This window comes from Boleophthalmus pectinirostris, unplaced genomic scaffold (assembly GCF_026225935.1).
Source record: "Boleophthalmus pectinirostris isolate CB_2022bp ecotype Guang Dong unplaced genomic scaffold, ASM2622593v1 HiC_scaffold_22, whole genome shotgun sequence".
Classification (NCBI taxonomy): Eukaryota; Metazoa; Chordata; class Actinopteri; order Gobiiformes; family Gobiidae; genus Boleophthalmus; species Boleophthalmus pectinirostris.
This window is the reverse complement of record NW_026571190.1, coordinates 32,205,801-32,224,257: the sequence shown is the minus strand read 5'-3', so window position 1 is coordinate 32,224,257 and position 18,457 is coordinate 32,205,801. Positions and strand designations below refer to the sequence as shown.

The 18,457-nt window shown below is 40.7% G+C and overlaps 1 protein-coding gene across 1 annotated transcript; it reads right to left on the bottom strand.

Annotated features, from left to right (window-relative positions):
- Positions 1-2,854: 2,854 nt before the first annotated feature.
- Positions 2,855-18,457, bottom strand: aimp1a (aminoacyl tRNA synthetase complex interacting multifunctional protein 1a). Its single transcript, XM_020930573.2, has 7 exons — positions 18,335-18,457; positions 14,512-14,642; positions 12,404-12,517; positions 11,753-11,917; positions 10,501-10,703; positions 9,483-9,651; positions 2,855-3,137 (listed from the first exon to the last, which is right to left on the bottom strand). Coding segments are annotated over exons 1-7 (951 nt in total). The 5' UTR covers positions 18,337-18,457; the 3' UTR covers positions 2,855-2,970.

Sequence of the window (18,457 nt, the reverse complement as noted above, 5' to 3'; positions counted from 1 at the left end):
GACTGGTTGGGCAAACTCCCATGAACCCTCGAGCACCCGATGGAGAGTGTAGAGCTGGTCCAGTGTTCCACGGCCAGGACGAAAACCACACTGCTCCTCCTGAATCCGAGGTTCGACTATCGGCCGGATTCTCTCCTCTCCAGTACCCTGGCATAGACCTTACCGGGAAGGCTGAGAAGTGTGATCCCCCTATAGTTGGAACACACCCTCCGGTCCCCCTTCTTATACAGAGGGACCACCACCCCGGTTTGCCAGTCCAGAGGTACTGTCCCCGACCGCCACGCGATGTTGAAGAGGCGTGTCAGCCAAGACAGCCCCACAACATCCAGAGACTTCAGGTACTCAGGACGGATCTCATCCAACCCCGGAGCCTTGCCACCAAGGAGCTTGCCAACCACCTCAGTGACTTCGGCCAGGGTGATGGATGAGTCCGCCTCCGAGTCCCCAGCCTCGGCCTCCTCCTCGGAGGACGTGACGGTGGGATTGAGGAGATCCTCAAAGTATTCCTTCCACCGCCGGACAACGTCCCCAGTCGAGGTCAACAGCTCTCCCCCGCACTGTAAACAGTGTTGGTGAAGAACTGCTTCCCCCTCCTGAGGCGCCGGACGGTTTGCCAGAATCTCTTTGAGGCCGTCCGATAGTCCTTCTCCATGGCCTCCCCGAACTCCTCCCAGCTCCGAGTTTTTGCCTCCGCGACCACACGGGCTGCAGCACGCTTGGCCCGCCGGTACCTGTCAGCTGCCTCAGGAGTCCCCCGAGCCAGCAAGGCCCGATAGGACTCCTTCTTCAGCTTGACAGCATCCCTTACTTCCGGTGTCCACCACCGGGTTCTGGGTTGCCGCCGCGACAGGCACCACAGACCTTACGCCCACAGCTCCGAGCAGCTGCATTGACAATAGAGGCCGAGAATGAAGCCCACTCGGACTCCATATCTCCGGAGTCCTCCCGGAGGTGCGAGTTGAAGGTCCCTCTGACAGAGGGCTCCGCCAGACGTTCCCAACAGACCCTCACTACACGCTTGGGCCTGCCAGGTCTTTCCGGCTTCCTCCTCCGCCAGCGAACCCAACTCACGACCAGGTGGTGATCAGTTGACAGCTCAGCCCCTCTCTTCACCCGAGTGTCCAAGACACGCGGCCGGAGATCAGATGACACGACTACAAAGTCGATCATCGACCTCCGGCCTAGGGTGTCCTGGTGCCACGTGCACTTATGGACACCCTTGTGCTCGAACATGGTGTTTGTTATGGACAAACTGTGACTAGCACAGAAGTCCAATAACAAAACACCACTCGGGTTCAGATCGGGGAGGCCGTTCCTCCCAATCACCCCTCTCCAAGTGTCACTGTCGTTGCCCACGTGGCGTTGAAGTCCCCCAGGAGAACAACGGAGTCCCCGGTCGGTGCACTGTCTAGTACCCCTCCCAAGGACTCCAAGAAGGCCGGGTACTCTGCACTGCTGTTCGGCCCGTAGGCCGACACCACAGTGAGAGACCTGTCCCCGACCCGAAGGCGCAGGGACGCGACCCTCTCGTTCACCGGGGTGAACTCCAACACACAGCGACTGAGCTGTGGGGCAATGAGCAGGCCCACACCAGCCCGCCGCCGCTCCCCGCGGCCAACGCCAGAGAAATGGAGAGTCCAGCCCCTCTCAAGGAGTTGGGTTCCAGAGCCCAAACTGTGCGTGGAGGTGAGGCCGACTATATCTAGTCGGTAACGCTCAACCTCCCGCACAAGCTCAGGCTCCTTACCCCCCAGCGAGGTGACATTCCATGTCCCCAGAGCTAGTCTCCATGTCCGGAGATCCGGTCGCCGAGGCCCCCGCCGTCGACTGCTGCCCAGATCTCTCTGCACCGGCCCCATATGGATCCTCCTGCGGGTGGTGGGCCCACGTGAGGACGGCCCCACGTCGCTCCTTCGGGCTGAGCCCGGCCGAGCCCCGTGGGGGGAGGCTCGGCCACCAGGCGCTCGCTGGCGAGCACCCACCCCAGGCCTGGCTCCAGGGTGAGGCCCCGGTGACGCCAATCCGGGCGACGTAACTGGCCTTGCTCGTACACTCATCATAGGGCTTCTATCCAAGTCTCACGATACGATATTGTCACGGTATGAACCTCACGGTACGATATTTATTACGATATCGTGGGAAAGCTCATGATATGGTGGGGAGGCTCACGATTAGGGATGTAACAATATCCAAATCTCTCTGTACGATATTTTCACAATATACATCTCACAGTATATTTATTGTGATATTTTGTGGAGGTTAACACTACTTTTTCCTCTTAAAATGCCTTGACGAGACTTAATCCAAAGTACTAAGACTTAAAAGTGCTTAGAACTGTGATTTCTTCTTGTAGTCTGCACTGAAATGGAGCAAAGGATCATGGTCTATGTAGTTCCCTCTGTCTTTTTTTTAGCTATTGCTGCACCATAACTCTTAAATATACTCTTAAAAAATTTAAGCAGACTTTTAAGAGACTTGTGAATTGATATATTGTGATGGTCAACGATATTCTTGTGAGAACTTTGACAATAATATTAGGATATTTCAGTTATTGTTACATTCCTACTTTACATCGAAAAATTGTCACTCCTTTCTCTGTATCTGCTGCAGTAAGCCTCATCCAGTTGGTCTTAAAATGTGCCTATTAACCAACTCTACATGATCCTGGTGTTTATTCCACTATTTCATCCTTAAATTCCTATTCCTAATATGGAACTCTGCTTCAAATTCGCCCCTAAAACTGCGAGCTTCAATGAGCTTCATTTGACTGGAGCTGAACTTCACATTCCCTTAGTCCACTTCTTTATACATTTTATGCTGGTAATGCTACAAAACAAAACAAAACAAACATTATTTTTGTACAACTTTATTGATCTTCAAAACACTGCAGCTTAACTTCACCAAAACCCTATAAACTTCCAGGGTTAGAGAGCTGAGTAACGGGAGAGCTCTTCCAGACGCCGTGGCATTTCACTTGATCCCACTGTTGCTCATGGTCTGGGCCTTGCACACGCCTTTGCCGGACACTTCAAACGCTGCTCCTTTGTAGGTTGCGACACACTGAGCGTCTGTGAGCAGGTCGGGCTGGACCTGCTCCCAAACCTTCTTCTTGGGATTCAGCTCTTTGTCGGGTTCACCTGAAAATCAACAGAGCGGTTCAGAGCCATGGATCTTTTCAATGCTCATTCATCTTACGAGAGGCTGCAACACTGATACAGAATGTGCTTTGACCCGACTCGACCTGAATTAATATTACTTTAAAAGGTGCCTGTTACAGTAATTACTATATCCAACTTATCCTTCAACACATGATAAATGGAACAATAATTTTTGGGTGCTGATATTTAAGATAGGTACTTTTTTCTTTGCTCTCCTGGGGATGTTTTGGTTACGATTTAAGCCATAACAGGTTGAATTAATAATTATTCAATTCATTACGAGGAATGGAACAAGATCTTTGGCCACAAGATTTCACAAGACAAAATTTCCACAAGATTGTGCACACATACCGAAAATTATCTCATGAAATTTTTTTCCCCATGTTTTTATGTTTGGATTGGATACAAAAGCTGTAGTCCCAAAAAGCACTGCTACAATGACAGGTGATGGTAAGGCCAAAATTGGAAACTGGGTTGCGCTATTTATTTGTTATAAAGAATGTAAAAATCTTGTCTTCTTTAATTCTTGTAGATCCAATCTCATGTTTTCTTGTGGAAATTGTATCATCCCTGAACTCATTACAGGTGCAAACTTAGTAGTCTTTCATTCTGCTATTTATTTATTGCAGCTTGTGATTTTTTTTTAACAATACCGAACATTTAGAACAGTTTTTATGGTTTAAATCTGCTCATGGGTTATTGCGTCAGTGTCATAAATTAGTTCCAATATTGATTATCGTCTATATTTTCTTCAGCGATAAATATTGTAAGTCAAAATTTGTTATCGACAGGTCTATGTGTCTTTTCTAGTTGAGACTCTTAACACCTGCTCAAGTCACTGTTTTGCCTGGAATGTTTCACAGCTTCACAAAATGGCAGTTCGCTTTTTATATTAGTTATCCATTTTGCATTTATTCAGTTGCAGACATTTTTATTGCTCCGAAATCATCCAAAACACAGATTCTTGCTGAGAACAGGGTCGCTTTAACCTGCTCACGCCAGATTGATGATTGCGCCACTTTGAATTACTTCTACACATTATCACTCTGGAACGGCTCTCGCTAAAAGACTAAAATGCAGAATGTCATGACATACACTATTTGAGTCTGATTGGTCACAACAGCGAAAAGAGCAGAAAAATAAAACTTTTGTTACATAGTAGAAGTAGTTTATTCGGTTACTGCAAAAGCTTAGACTATAACTCCATTTGGGTCATGACCAAAAGCGTTTGGGCTGAAGTTAAAAAGTACTTATAATGCCTAACCCTATTAAACAATGACAGAATTCCAGGAAAGAAAAGCAGAGTATGAACAGCAAGTTTACATTTACAGTTTGACTTAGTACTTACTGTTTATATAAGAGACATCCAGTTGTTGACTGTAAGTAATTACAGTCGTCCCTCACTATAACACGGTTCACTTTTCACGCCTTGCTGTTTCGTTTTGCATGCTTATTTTTACAGAGTATGAACGTGCATTGTGTTCCTCCCCCTGCGTTCTGATTGGTTAAGAGACTGTAGACCACTGTCAATCAATCTCCTCTGTGCCGTGTCTTCTGTACAGTACAGAATACGTTCAGCTTGAGAAGTTTACATTAAATGTTCGATCTCTAGCAGTGCGATTCTGAAGTGCTGTATGTTTGCAAGTTTTCTCCCTGACAAACCCCACATTGTCGACAAAACGTTCTGCACCGACAAAGGCTCCTGTGGTCACACCCAAAAGGCAGAGGAAGATGCAAACCATCGCACAAAAAGTTGGACTTCTGGACACGCTGAAGGAAGGTAGAAGTTATGCAGATGTAGGGCACCATTAATCTTTGGCTCATTACATAAAGAAGGAGGAAAATAACAAAAGGACGACAGCAGCTGTAAGTTTTAAGAAAGATGCAAAAAGGGTTGTAACTGTCCTGTCTGAGAACAGGGTATAAAGTGTGTGGTGAGGGTTTTTACAGCCTGAAAAAAAAGATATAATCATTGTAAAAAAATAAAGCTGATTACTTGATGGATTTTGCCTTTTTCGGGTTAGTTTTAGAACGTAACCCCCACGATAAACAAGGCACCATTTATCTAAGATTCTGTGTTTTTAACATATTTAATACTTATTGTAATTTTAGCCAAGCATGATGGATGAATTTAACTAATTGTTTATGGAACAAACCATTCTGCACTGGAGCACTGTAACACTTTATTTTGTAATTGTGTTTTTATACGTGTTTTGTGGATGAATGAAATGTGAAATGTGGAACCTGCCTCTCAAATCTGCAAAGCAAATTTACCTACAGGTACGAATAAAGCGACCTAACCTAACCTAACCACTGTAGTCTGTATTGACGCTAAAATATGCTGAAGTACATCTGTCAGCATTGCCATGTTGTTTCGGTTCATTTGGGCATGGGATACGTTTAATGCTATACTTTGGTACATTCTTGGCACTGCAATAACATGAGGCTCGCAGAGGGCCGTCCTTCCACAGAAAAGTTACACTGTGCACCTTTAAGAAATGCGAACTTGGAGATGGATGACCAAAACTGAATTTCACAAAAAATGAAAAATAAAATATGGTAAAATAAACAGCCAATACAAATGATGTGACAATAAATATAATACAATGATTTTGGAAGTTGTTCATAAATACAAGCCAAATATAATGTTATTTTGCCCATGTGAACCTGCCGCGATCAAAATCTATGAATGCATTGGGTGTTACGAGCCTGTACTTTCTTTTCCAGTCATTTTTATTACACATCTGATGGTTGGCTTGGCCGTGGTGCTGATACTGGCGTGAATCTCCCTTTGGTGTCAAGCTTCACAACTGTCCTGAGGTGTGAGGATTCAAATGTGTTTCATTTTCCAAAGTTTGCAAAGATCTGAGCTGCAGGATTTGATGAGCGACTTGTGTGTTTCTCCAGTCCAAGCACGACTTCTGGGCCCCATTAGAAAGAGGAGTCATGGGCAATTACAGGCTTGCAGCAACATTGAACTGAAAGTAATCTAATCTACATTCAAGACAAGACAAAGTGTTTTCACCTCTGATTGCAAGTAGGTGTTTACAGATATTAACAGATTTTTTAAATTTTGTCTTTGGCCCTGCACATTTCTAAAGCATATTTTACTTTTGAGCTCTTGTTTTTTTATTTGCCAATTTTGATCAAGATCTGCTGCAAATTTGAGATGAACCAAGATTTTACCAAAACAGCAGAGATATTAAATTAAAGTATTAAATAAAAAACTTTTAACAAAAACATTTAACAAATGTTCTACAGTCAAAACTGAACCTTGGCTGCCAGTGAGTGAGTCTGCAGATACAGGACACGTACGCGTTTTTCTCATTCTCAGTTTTGGTTCAACTTTAGCCTCATGTGAAAGTTCAAAACCACCAGAATTCACTCACTGGCACTGACTGTCATGATGGATTTCAGGTGCGGTTGTGTGTATAATGTGGATTCAGGTCAGACAGAGTCATTTTAGGGTTAAACCTAAATGGATTTCAGTATTTAAACTGGCAACCCAAATTAGATTTATTTTGCTTTCTGATTGGATAATCATCTTGAGAACCAAAACACCAAATTATAATAAAGAACCTGGACATCACCCAAACTTAATCTATCTGCTCAATAATAGAAATACCTTAAAAACATGTATTCTTACAGTGAACAAAATGCTCTCTCCACAGATCTGACCTGTAACCTTGCATGTCTGCCTGTCTCCTTGTAAATCTACCAGAAAAGTAAAATCAAAATAATCCTTCCTAGATTTCTTGCCTTTATTTTTTACACTTTAAAAATTAGTCCCTGATTAAGCCATTCAATGTGTTTATTTTAAACAATTCTCCCTTTAATTTGATGTATTTTTCATAATAACGGTGAGGATCATAAAAGAACTACTGCAGTGTCCAATAACTACAACATCTACCGCTAAAATAAAAGGTTTGGCTCAGAATAAAAAAATCTTTCATCAGATCCTCCTCAATTTTACTGGAATTCTTATCTTTCCTTCTTAGTAAAACACGTAAATTATAAACAACCATAACTCCCTCAAAATAGATTGTAACCACGAGAGACAGCTCGTGATTGCTTTTTGGATTTGGCATCGCAAGTAAGTGAGCCACGCTAATACAAAAAAATAAACACTAACTATAGCTTCGTTTCGGTTAAAATCTGCAGTCAAATACAGTTTATCAGCTAGAAATTGACTATGAGGGCTTGCATATAAATATATCGCCAATGGAAAAGAATAAAAGTCTTCACTGCTAACAGGGAATAACATTTAATGGCGTTCATAAATCATTTGTATTGAGAATTTGGACAACCTTCCTACCAGAAAGTGAATTAATCTCCCCCGTTTGGTTCCAAGGGCAGTAGCTCGTCTGCAGGACTCTGGGGGAATATCTGCGAAATTGCCTCGAAAGCTTGTGGAGTTCATGATGATATATTTTAGGATATTTTAGAACTGTTTGAACACTTAGCTATGCAGAAATTCAGCGGTGTGATGGAAGAAGTACTCAGTTTTGTTGCTTAAGTAAAAGTACAGATACTGGAGCAAAAAAATGAACCTCAAGTAAAAATATCAAATGAAGAAATCTACTTAGGTAAAAGAATTAAAGTACCTGTTTAAAAATGTCTTTAAAGAGTAAAAACTATCTAATAAAGCTTCAAATGTATTGATTTTGATAAAGATTTGAGCTGAATTTTGTTTAACAAGCAACTGAATTGATAGTTCTTTACCTAACTGTTTTTATTTGTATATTTTTGTTTGCTCTAACCTACAAATATGTTAAGAACAAACTCAGCTTTTTCAGCAGATCTCCAACTATAATAAAAATTAGGGCCCGACCGATATGAATTTTATGGATTTTTTTTTTTTTTTTTTGTGGCCGATATGATACCAATAAAATGAGAGTTGGAGCTGCCAATATAATCGCCGATACATTTCATGACGTAAAAATTCACTGTAAATCTTGAATTGTTTTAAAAAAATTTAGGTTTGGCTCTAGTGGATTTTAAATTAGGTTTATTTAGGCAACATTTATTGTTATTCTATATATATATATATATTATTCTATATATATACGTCATATTTAAAGACAGTAGGTCGGCCTAATGGCATTTTTGCATCACATTCTAGCCAGTAAAGAAAGTAAACTACCGCTATTAACCTTTAGCCATAAATGCGTGCGCGCCGCGGTAATTAATTATATATGTAATTGTCGATCATTCACACCTATTCACAGCTCACTTACATATCAAAACAGGTCCAGTGACATATATACGGCCAATAGAGTCACTTTACAATAGGTCAATGTAAGAGAAAACAACCTGTTTACATGCATGAGCTACAGCAGCTAATCGTTAACCAATGAGAAATAACCAAAACCAGCTTCAAAACCGACACATTTCCAGCACTCACCGCTCACACAGGCTCCTCCTCACATCACAAGTCTGCACTAATAAATGTCCTTTTAATCCAGACTCAAACTGATTGTCCATAAAAAAAAGAAAAGAAAAGAATCTCAGTGTTTGGATCTATGTCTGCGGATGTGTTCAGGGACAGTACGGACAAATGACTCTGCAGATGAATACTGATGCGGAGCCACATATTAGAACATGTATCTGTCTGTAAATTAAATGAACACAATGTAGAGAGTCTAAGCTTTATAACGAGGTATAACATGCCCACCTGAAATATCGGCCCATATCGGCAAGATTTTGGCCGATCGCCCATATGTTTCCAAGAGCCCATATCGGCCGATAATATTGGCCAACCGATATATCTCAGGCTCTAATGAAAAATACTTTAATTTGTCAGGCCTGTTCAAAAATGTAGTAAAGTAGAAAGTACAGATACCTGCTCTCAGATAGAGTGAAGTAAAAGTAAAAAGTATCCACTTTAAAACGTATTTAAAGATGCACTATGTAACGTTTTGGCTTGTTTCTATGGATATATCAATGCTCTGCCTGGAATGTTCCACAGTATGACCTGTAAGTTGATCTGGTTTGGTTTTCATAAAGATAGAAAGGTTTAATACCACACTGTGAAACATTCCAGACAAAGCAAAAAACATTTCCATGGAGAAAAGCATTTGAAAAGTTCCACAAAGCACCTTTAAGTACAGTACTTAATTACTTTTACTTCGTTGCATTCCGCCAAAGAACAAATCTGACGTGAGGGAAGTATCTTGAGACAAACCAAGTACTGCAGTGTTTCTGGCATAGACCTGTAGTGACACCCTTCATTTGCTAAAAACAGGGACATTCTATGGAAATCTGGCCTGGAATAACACACAAAAGCAGGAATAATTGGGTTCTCCAGTGTCTTGTTTCATGTACCTGGGAAGCCCTGGAAAGTCACTCTGTCTCCGGGTACGGCTCCACTCGGAGGGTCCAGGATTTCCACTTTGTCTGGGGAGCTGGCACACATCACCATGGCCTGGGACACCACTCCTCTCATCTTGGCCGCCTTCAGGTTACACAGGAGCACGGCCATACGGTTCTGCATCTGTAGGGGGGTAAACAATAAAATATCCTACTGATCTCACTGAATTAAAAGGCCGTATATTGCACAAAATAGACTCCTGTGAGCTTTAAGACATGTTAGAACGCTGTTACCTCATCGAAAACAGACCTGGAGTTGTGTTTTGTTTCATTCACACATGTTTTAGTACCATAACTCTTTATTATTAGTCTGTCTACATCTCCAAAGTTCAAAATGTTCCACCTTGTGATGTCATGAAGCAGTAGTTTTCAAGTTAACAGCTACCTTTTGCTTTTTGTTAAGCAGAGATTAGAAATTCCAGGAATGAAATTATCCAAATTATTCTAGTGAAGGTTCATGGAGTTTAAAAACACAGTGCAGCATTTCTTGTATTACCACGTGACATCACAAGGTGGAACAAAGCGAGACAGATCAGTGAAGAACTCAGTCGAAATATGTAGGATTTGTGAGTTTAAAAACCAGGTAGAAACATTTTGCCACTGTCACAATAACAAATTCTGAAGTGCGATATATATTGCTGAAATAAATAAACGATAATACTGAAACAAATTTATAGCACTGACACACCAAATGATCCCAAAAATATTGTAAATGTAATGTAAATGAGCTGCAATAAATACCTGGCAGATACGAAACACTGTAGTTTATATCTATAATGAGTCACAAAAATGTATACTTTTTTTTAGCTCAAATATTATCATAATACAGAAAAATAACACTAATTGCCCATGATAAATATTGAGCTCCCAAAATTATTGTTGCATCGGTCATGTATTGAACAATATTTACAGCTTTGTCTCATGTACCCAGCCCCATATTACAGTTAAACATGAGTGGAGAGAGTGGGCGCACCTGGTCCAGGGGTATGTGCTTGACCAGGCCGCTGACCACAGTCCTGGGGCAGGCCTCGCCCACGTCCACCTGCTCCACATACAGACTGTCTGCGTCTGGGTGCTTTTCTGCGGAGATGATGCGTCCAATACGAAGGTCCAGACGAGACACGTCCACTTTGGCCTCGTCCTGGCTGGGGGCAGGCTGCTTCTTCTCAGCCTTTTCTGTGACAGCAAAGTCAGGAAATACTGTTACGCAACGTGGAGGCTCAAATAGACCCAAGCTCCGATTTCATACAACTCAGAGAGAACCTGATATGAGACTAAAGGAGCCGTGTTTCTGAAAAGTCATAAGAAACTCACAGGTCTGAGAGGGAGTCATTTGTGGTTTTCATGGTCAGTCAATAAACGTGCACATTATTAGAGGAAATTTTTTTTTTAAAAAACAGTTTAAGTGGTATGTTTCCAAGTAAAATTATGAAGTCACAGATCAAACAACACTTGGCATCCATGAGGAATTTAGTTTAATTTCCTGCCATAAAAGAAAACAAAAGCCACCAATAGAATGCCTCGGGCAGGCATGTGTTTCATCTCATCAATAAATATATTCAGCAAAAGAAAAAGACGAGGTGCATACCAGAGGTTAATGACAAAACCAGTAGAAGCTTTGGCCAAGCGTTCCATGCTCCAGTGTGACAGAACAGAATAGCACTAAAGTGGACAGCACTGATCAAGTGATCAGACAGGCTTTAATCAGCCTCTGCACTAAATCCACTCCAACTGCGCCCTTTGATTGTGAGCTGTGCTGTGATGACAGCACAACAAAATCACATTTGCACATCTCCACTGAGATTACCACGGCTTTGTAACTAATAAGAAATGACGAGGTGGAAATCAAGCTATATCAAATGCAAGAGGAATAGACTGTGACATCTGGTAACATGTGCTCAACACACGTAGACACACTCACGTGCACACAAATACACACACTCGCGTGCGCACACAGGGCCTACGCACTCTTAACTATTGACTGAGCTGAACACAGAGCGTGTAGTTTCCACATACACTAATAGTGAAACACACGATGAGTGATTTATCACTGGGAAGCCGGTCCCTCTGCAGCGTGTCTTTGATCAGTGTTTGGAAGTGAGGCTCCAGACATAAAATGCCTTTGTTTTGACTTTGATATTAAGATGTTAAAGAACCTTGCTGAAATAAATACTCATATTTGCCTTCATTAAGATGAAGGGATGTTGTTGTCTGCAATCTATTACCTTTTTTCTCTGGTTTCTTCTTCTTGGCCTCGTCTTTGGGAGGGGGGCTTTGGACAGCAGCAGCAGAAGCAGAGACAGGCTGTACTGGCTCGGGGGCTGAGGGGCCTGTGGATTTTGCACTGCACTCGACGCCATTTTCACCTGAGGGCATTGGCACATCCAGTACTGCACAAAGAAACAGACACAACAGCCCCAGATTTAAAAAGGCACTTTGAATTACAACAAAACTAAAAATTACACAGAGAGGGCTTTATTTACACATGGGCGCTGCTGGTGCAAACAGTGCTGAAAATCACAATGTCAGAGTTGATGGAAAGCAGGAAATGGAGCCATGAAGTAAAAACTATAGTGCCACTGAAAAGAAGTAACCAGTCATTTGAGGCGCCTGCAGTTTTTGTACAGAAGAGTAGTTCAGTCTGACAAACACAGGTCTGCAGGCTCACTGTGGTCTCAGGAATGCCTTTTAATCACCTTAATTCTATGTTCAAACAAAAGAAGAGGACCTTTCCGATTTACATAGAAATTACAGGCAAAATGTTTTTTAACTCATGATATTACCTCTGTAGGGTTTTTGCTTTACCATTTTCCACTTCCATAACACCTGAATCCTCGGTCAGAGCTCGATGACATTATATTTTGATCTGCACGTACCTCCTCTCTTCTTCTCCTTTTCTAGCAGCTGTTTTTTGAGTTCTTCGATCTCATTCTTCAGTTTGGCGTTTTCCACCATCAGTTTCTTCTCCTCTCTGGCACTGGCCTGGACCACTGAAACGACAAATTAAAGCATGGAATTTCTACAGCTGAAAATGTGAAATAAAGTCCAAACTATTCATGGGTTTCAGCTCTCTGTTTATAATTGCCATGGCAATGGTACAGATTTTTCATCACTCCGAAACACATGGGTAGTCAGATCACATATGCCATTATTTCATGCGCAGACACACTCGCTCAAAGTATTAAAAATTCACTGTGTAGCTTTTTGGTTAGGGGTCTGCCACCTGCTTTTTTCTATGGATACATCACTGCTCTGCCTGGAATGTTCCACAGTATGACATTAAACAGTCCTACTTTATATTTATTCAATTACAAGCACTTTTATAACTTTGTAACTTAGGTCTAGCTTGGTCTCCATGACGATAGAAAGGTTTAATGTCATACTGTGAAACATTTCCATGGAGAAAAGCATCTGAGGGACCAGAAAAGTTACACAATGCACCTTTAAGTAATATAGCAGAAAAACGTAGACACATCATCTTTTGCCCAGTTTTAACGAAGCACTGAGAAACTGCAGATACTTAGGGTGAGGAAGTATCTTGCCAAAAGTCACAAGTTGCTAATGTCAGGAGCAGGCCCGTTGACAGAAATTTGGAGGCCAGGGGCAAGAATCCTCACATGGGTCCCCCTCCCTAAACACGGGGAGTCAGCATTTCAGATTCAGCTTCATGCAGCTAAAAACTTACCTGATTCATCAGCCGGTTTCACTTCGTAGAAACTGTCTGACCTCGCAGCATTAGGATTCGTTTGCTCGACAGTAGGTGGGTACTTTTTTATTTAGCCAATCATGACGTATGTAATGCGCCACTAACGAGGCTAACTGGTATATTAAGCTTTTCCCAAATCCCATAGGAAGAAGGACAATAATGTCTTTTCCCTTGATAAAATTCACCAAACATTCTCTTAATTCCGGCTTTAAATCCTCGATCTCGGGAATCGTTGCCAACACAGAATATATGGGTCTTCGCTGATTGGCTGGTGCCCAAACTCGCATTTCTGGGGTTTTTATGCGAATCATCTAGTGTATTCCGATTCTTGACCTAGTCGCTGGAGAGAATTGAGCGGAGGCACTAGGTGGCGCCACCCTGGCTAGCAAAAACTTGGAAAAGTCTTCCTGAAGATTTGAGAAAGGCCTCTACTTTGACGCTGTTTAAATCCAGGCTCAAAACGGTTCTCTTTAGCTGTGGATATGACTGAAAGGTTTTCATTCCGCACTGTTCTCTCTAATTTATGTAATTCATGTAATTCATTTTATGATCATTATTTATGTCTTTACTTGTTTGTATTGTGATTTTAATGTATTTCTCATTCTGTAAAGCACTTTGAATTACTTTGTGTACGAATTGTGCTATACAAATAAACTTGCCTTGCCTAAGTATAAATTAATAGGAAGAGAGTCCATTTCTGGGCTCCTAAAACCCTGGGTCCCCAGAACAACAGGCCCCATTGTCCTCCCGCCTACTGCCCTGGTCAGGAGTGTGACTGGAACCACCAACCTTCAGTGATTGTTTGCCATGGAAGTTTAAAAGCTCCCGTAACACGCATTTGACTCTTGTGAGCTTTAAGTCATGTTATAATGTTGTTACTTCACCAAAAACATACCTGAAGTTGTGTTTTGTTTCAGTCACACATGTTTTCTAACCTTTTCTTATTAGTCTGTACATTTCCAAAGCCTAAAATCTACCTGTTACCTTAAAACATCTACCTGTTACCTGTTTTGTTCTGTAGAAATTGGCAATTCCATATCTGAAATCAAGACGGAACCTAGTGTTTTCAGTTTGAGAGATGAGCCCAGGCTTTGTTTGTTAAACGTGAGAACCAAACAAAACTCAACCCCAGGTATGTTTGTGATGAGGAAACAACATTATAACAGATGAGAAAATAGCGTGATCTGGGCCTTTTAATGGATACAAATAAAGACCAATTGTGTGGTTTGAATAAGTTGTATAAAATTGTTTAACATGTGGGTGTAATTTCTGGCTTACTGGCTTTCTCCTTCAGTAGCTGGACTTGCTGTTTGAGGTACTCGATAATCTGGTCTGCCTCCGCCGCCCTCTGCTCCAGCCTCAACAGTGGATTGTGTCCCGACATCCTGACGAGAGCGCGAGCCAAAAACCTAACACAGAATATACAAAAATGTAAACAACAGATCCAGGCCGTACACAAGAAAACATAGGGCCAAACTACAACCCACAAAAGACCTCAGGCTGGCGTTGTCTTTATACAGTCTCAACAAAAGCTCCACTATGCCATTTTCTTTGGACCGATATTTCCACAGTCAAAACAAGTCTATGCAATTATCTGAGAGCGATGTATCAAGTAATAGGGTAAGTTTGTAGAGTAAACTTTTAAAATATGATATGTTGTGTTATTGTAATGGTTTTGTGATGTCTCTATTGGATTTGTGGGTTGACTGATGCGTCGGTGTCTTGAATTGTAAATAGTGTAAGTACTTGCTTACTGAATGCAATTACGTTTTGTCCTTTTTTGTTTTTCGGCTGAGATTAACGGGTGAAAAATTGTCTCCCAGGCTAATTTTGGCATATTTACAGAAATGTTCATTAAAGGGCCCTTATTACACTATTTCTGATCTATGTTATAATGTTTCCTGATCACAAATATATCTGGAGTTGTGTTTTGTTTCATTCACACATGTTTAAATATACAAACCCTGCATATTTAGTCTGAGTTCATCTCTAAAACGGAAAACAGCCTCTTCCACCTTGTTACGTCATTTTCTAATAATGGAAATGCTCCAAAGTGTTTTTAAACTTCATACAACTTCACTAGAAATATTGGAATATTTCAGTCATGGAATTGCCAATCTCTACTTAAAACAAAAGGTAAAAGGAACTGTCAACTACGGTTTCATGACATCACAAAGTGGAACAGAGCATTTTTGAGCTTTGGCGATGTAGACCATGTTACTTAAACATGTGTGAATGAAACAAAACGCAACTCCAGGTTTGTTTTTGAGGAGGTAACAGCATTAAAACATGACTTAAAGCTCACAAGAGTCAATTTTGTGTAATACAGGACCTTTAATAAGCTCTGTCCCTGAAATAAATAAAATAAAATAAATACATATATAATGCAAAGCTCTTTTAGCAGGGGTTCCCAACCACAGATACGAGGCCAAAACCAGGCTGTGGGCCATCTGGTACTGTGACCGAGGGAAAAATACTACAACTACTACAAAAAAATAAGTAAAACTCCTTTTTGTCTAACACCATATTTACTCTGAAAATATTGTGCAAACTGACCAGAACAAACAGTAAACATGATTATTATGACAATTTTTTTCAGACTACAGTTAAGAGTTATAAGCATTTTGTGTTGTTATTACAGGCCCTGCCCCCCTCCACCAGCCCCGGAAAAAATTAATTTGGTTCTCATGAGAAAAAAGGTTGAGGACTGCTGTCTTCTAGTCTTTAATGCATGCTTTGAGCTTTACAAATTGACACTAGAGCAGAAGATGGATTTTATAGGGTAACAAATGGAGGATAAAAAGTATAAGACAGGCTGCAAAGAGCCACAGGAAAACACCAGCTGGCCTCAGATGAAAACAGAGCGCAGTGGGACAAGGAAATTAGAAACACAAAAGCGCTGCACTTGATAAAATCAAGGATCAAAGGTTTGGTTTTCAAGAAACTCTATTGATTTAAGCAGCACCAGTGGAGGAGTAACAACACAGGCCACATATCAGCAGATCAAGTTTAGATATTCACAGAAGTATGATCCTCAAGCATTAGAACATAATCACCACATTGGTTTTGGATTTCAAAACCAAATGTGATCATCAAGAGCTGTTGTAAGGTTTTATGAAAAAGAATGAATGCTACATTATAGTTTTTTGTTTTTTTTTTCCTTAATCTAAAGCTGCGCAATTATTACATTTTAAAGGTGCATTGTGCAACTTTTCTGGTGGAGGGTCCATCATCATCTTGCTTCTATGGAGATGTCATTGCTCTGCCTGGAATATTTCACAGTATGACATTAAACACCTCTACATTACATCTACTCAACTGCAGGTGGCTTTATATCTCAGAAATACCTAGAAAAACAGGCATTCAGACTGTGAGCGGGGTCGCCTCTTCACAGATCTGACCTGTGACTTGGTCTGGTCTGGTCTCCATTAAGACAGAAAGGCTTAACACCGTACTGCTCTCAATAATATTTCAGTGGAGAAAAGCTTTTGATGGACCCTCCACCAGAAAAGTTACACAATGCACCTTTAATGGAAGTGGGTATGACAGGTTAAGACGATTCTATAATTTCTACTTAAATTGGTGGAATAATACCTGTTCTAAATATGAATTAGTTTTGCACCAATCAAGCATCAATTTGAGAATAAAAGTTTAAAAATGTGTTGACAATTACAGGATTTAGAGAGTCCCACACTATGGAGAATTCTGTCCATAAGTTTGTCACAATTTACACACAATAAACCATTTTTGCCCCAAAACTTTAAACACAATTTCAACAAAATAAAGGTTCTTTCTTATATTTAAATTTTGTCAAATAAAACTTACTGTGTACATTAGAGGAGTTTTGGCTCAGCGTACTACATAGTTGCAGTTATGGCATTATCTAGCATAACATGATTTCCAACCAAGAAAACATAAAAATGGCAAAATTGGGAATTTTTATTTTTATTTGCAGTAAAATACAATGATCTTAAGTGAGTTTTAGTCAAATGGGAAGTCTACGCACTTTATGATCGAGCTTATGAAAATTTTAATGGTACAAAAAATAATAAAAATAAAAATAAAAGGCATGTGGTGGTATGGATAAGATCCTGCTCTTAACCTGTCAAACAACACCAGCTGTTTATCAGTCTGCACATACTTTACCCATTAAGGCATCCGATTACAAGTCCAGGCCCATACTTAAAATAGATGTGAATGAATGCAGAGAACCAGGAGTAAATAATGTGGAAATGTGAGCATTATTTAGACCAGAACAGCTTATAAAATTAATTGAACTCCTATATGAATGGCTTACAAAATTGCAGTGTGTCCTATCCAGTTGTTAGTTACCTTTAAACAGAAATTCTCCTTTCCTTCAATCAGAAAACCTACCTAATGCAAAACCAAGGTGAAACAGGACAAATAAGCAATTCTGATTATGAAGATTTAATTAGGGTCCCCAGAAGTCCCTATTTACCCAGGACAGTCCCAGTTTTGAGCCCTGTTTCTCCTGTCCCAGCAGATTTATCCAAAACCATTGATTTGTCCCAGTTTTATACAAGAAATGTCCCAATTTTTTGACAAATTTGATCTCTTCCAACAATAAAGAGAGGCATAAACTGTAATTTGTTTAGGTAAAATACAAAAAATCACCTTAAAAACGACCAAGACACAAAGAAAATGTGACTATACTGGCTCACATGTTAGTCCTGAATGGTCTCTGCCTAAAAAAAAAATCCTTAAATCACAATTTTATTATTACCAACCACCAAAATAAAAAAAAAAAGGGATACCCCAGATTTTTATTTAGAAATTCTGGTCATCCAAGATTTAATTCACATAATTTACCTATAGGATTGCAAAACATGAAGACTATTTAACCACTAAAGGATGCTGGTTTGCTTTTGTTTACATTAACACAGCCTAGTAGTAGAATTAAATCACTAATGCTAACAAACTCCTATTTACGTTGTAGATGACACTGGGATAAATCTGTGAATACTACATCAACAAAACCGGTTCTTGCTTCAAATGATAGTTTTAAGGCTGCTAAAATGGCTCAGATAGTTCAGACAGACGATCATTTAACATAAATGTTTCACAAATTGGTCAAACTTACATGGACACAGCACCGACACGTTTTTGACTCCGCTTGACAGCTGCTGGGGCCACAGGCAGCGAAGAGACAGCAGCGAAACCACAGAGAAAGGTCCCAAATTGCAGATCTGTAACTACATGGATC

Bases quoted from the DNA above. Each gene is read 5' to 3' on its own strand.
- aimp1a (XM_020930573.2), bottom strand. The intron at 12,518-14,511 runs GTAAGCCAGAAA...TTGTCGTTTCAG, and splicing joins GCTACTGAAGGAGAAAGCCA to TGGTCCAGGCCAGTGCCAGA. The intron at 10,704-11,752 runs GTAATAGATTGC...TTGCTGTCACAG, and splicing joins GAAGAAACCAGAGAAAAAAG to AAAAGGCTGAGAAGAAGCAG.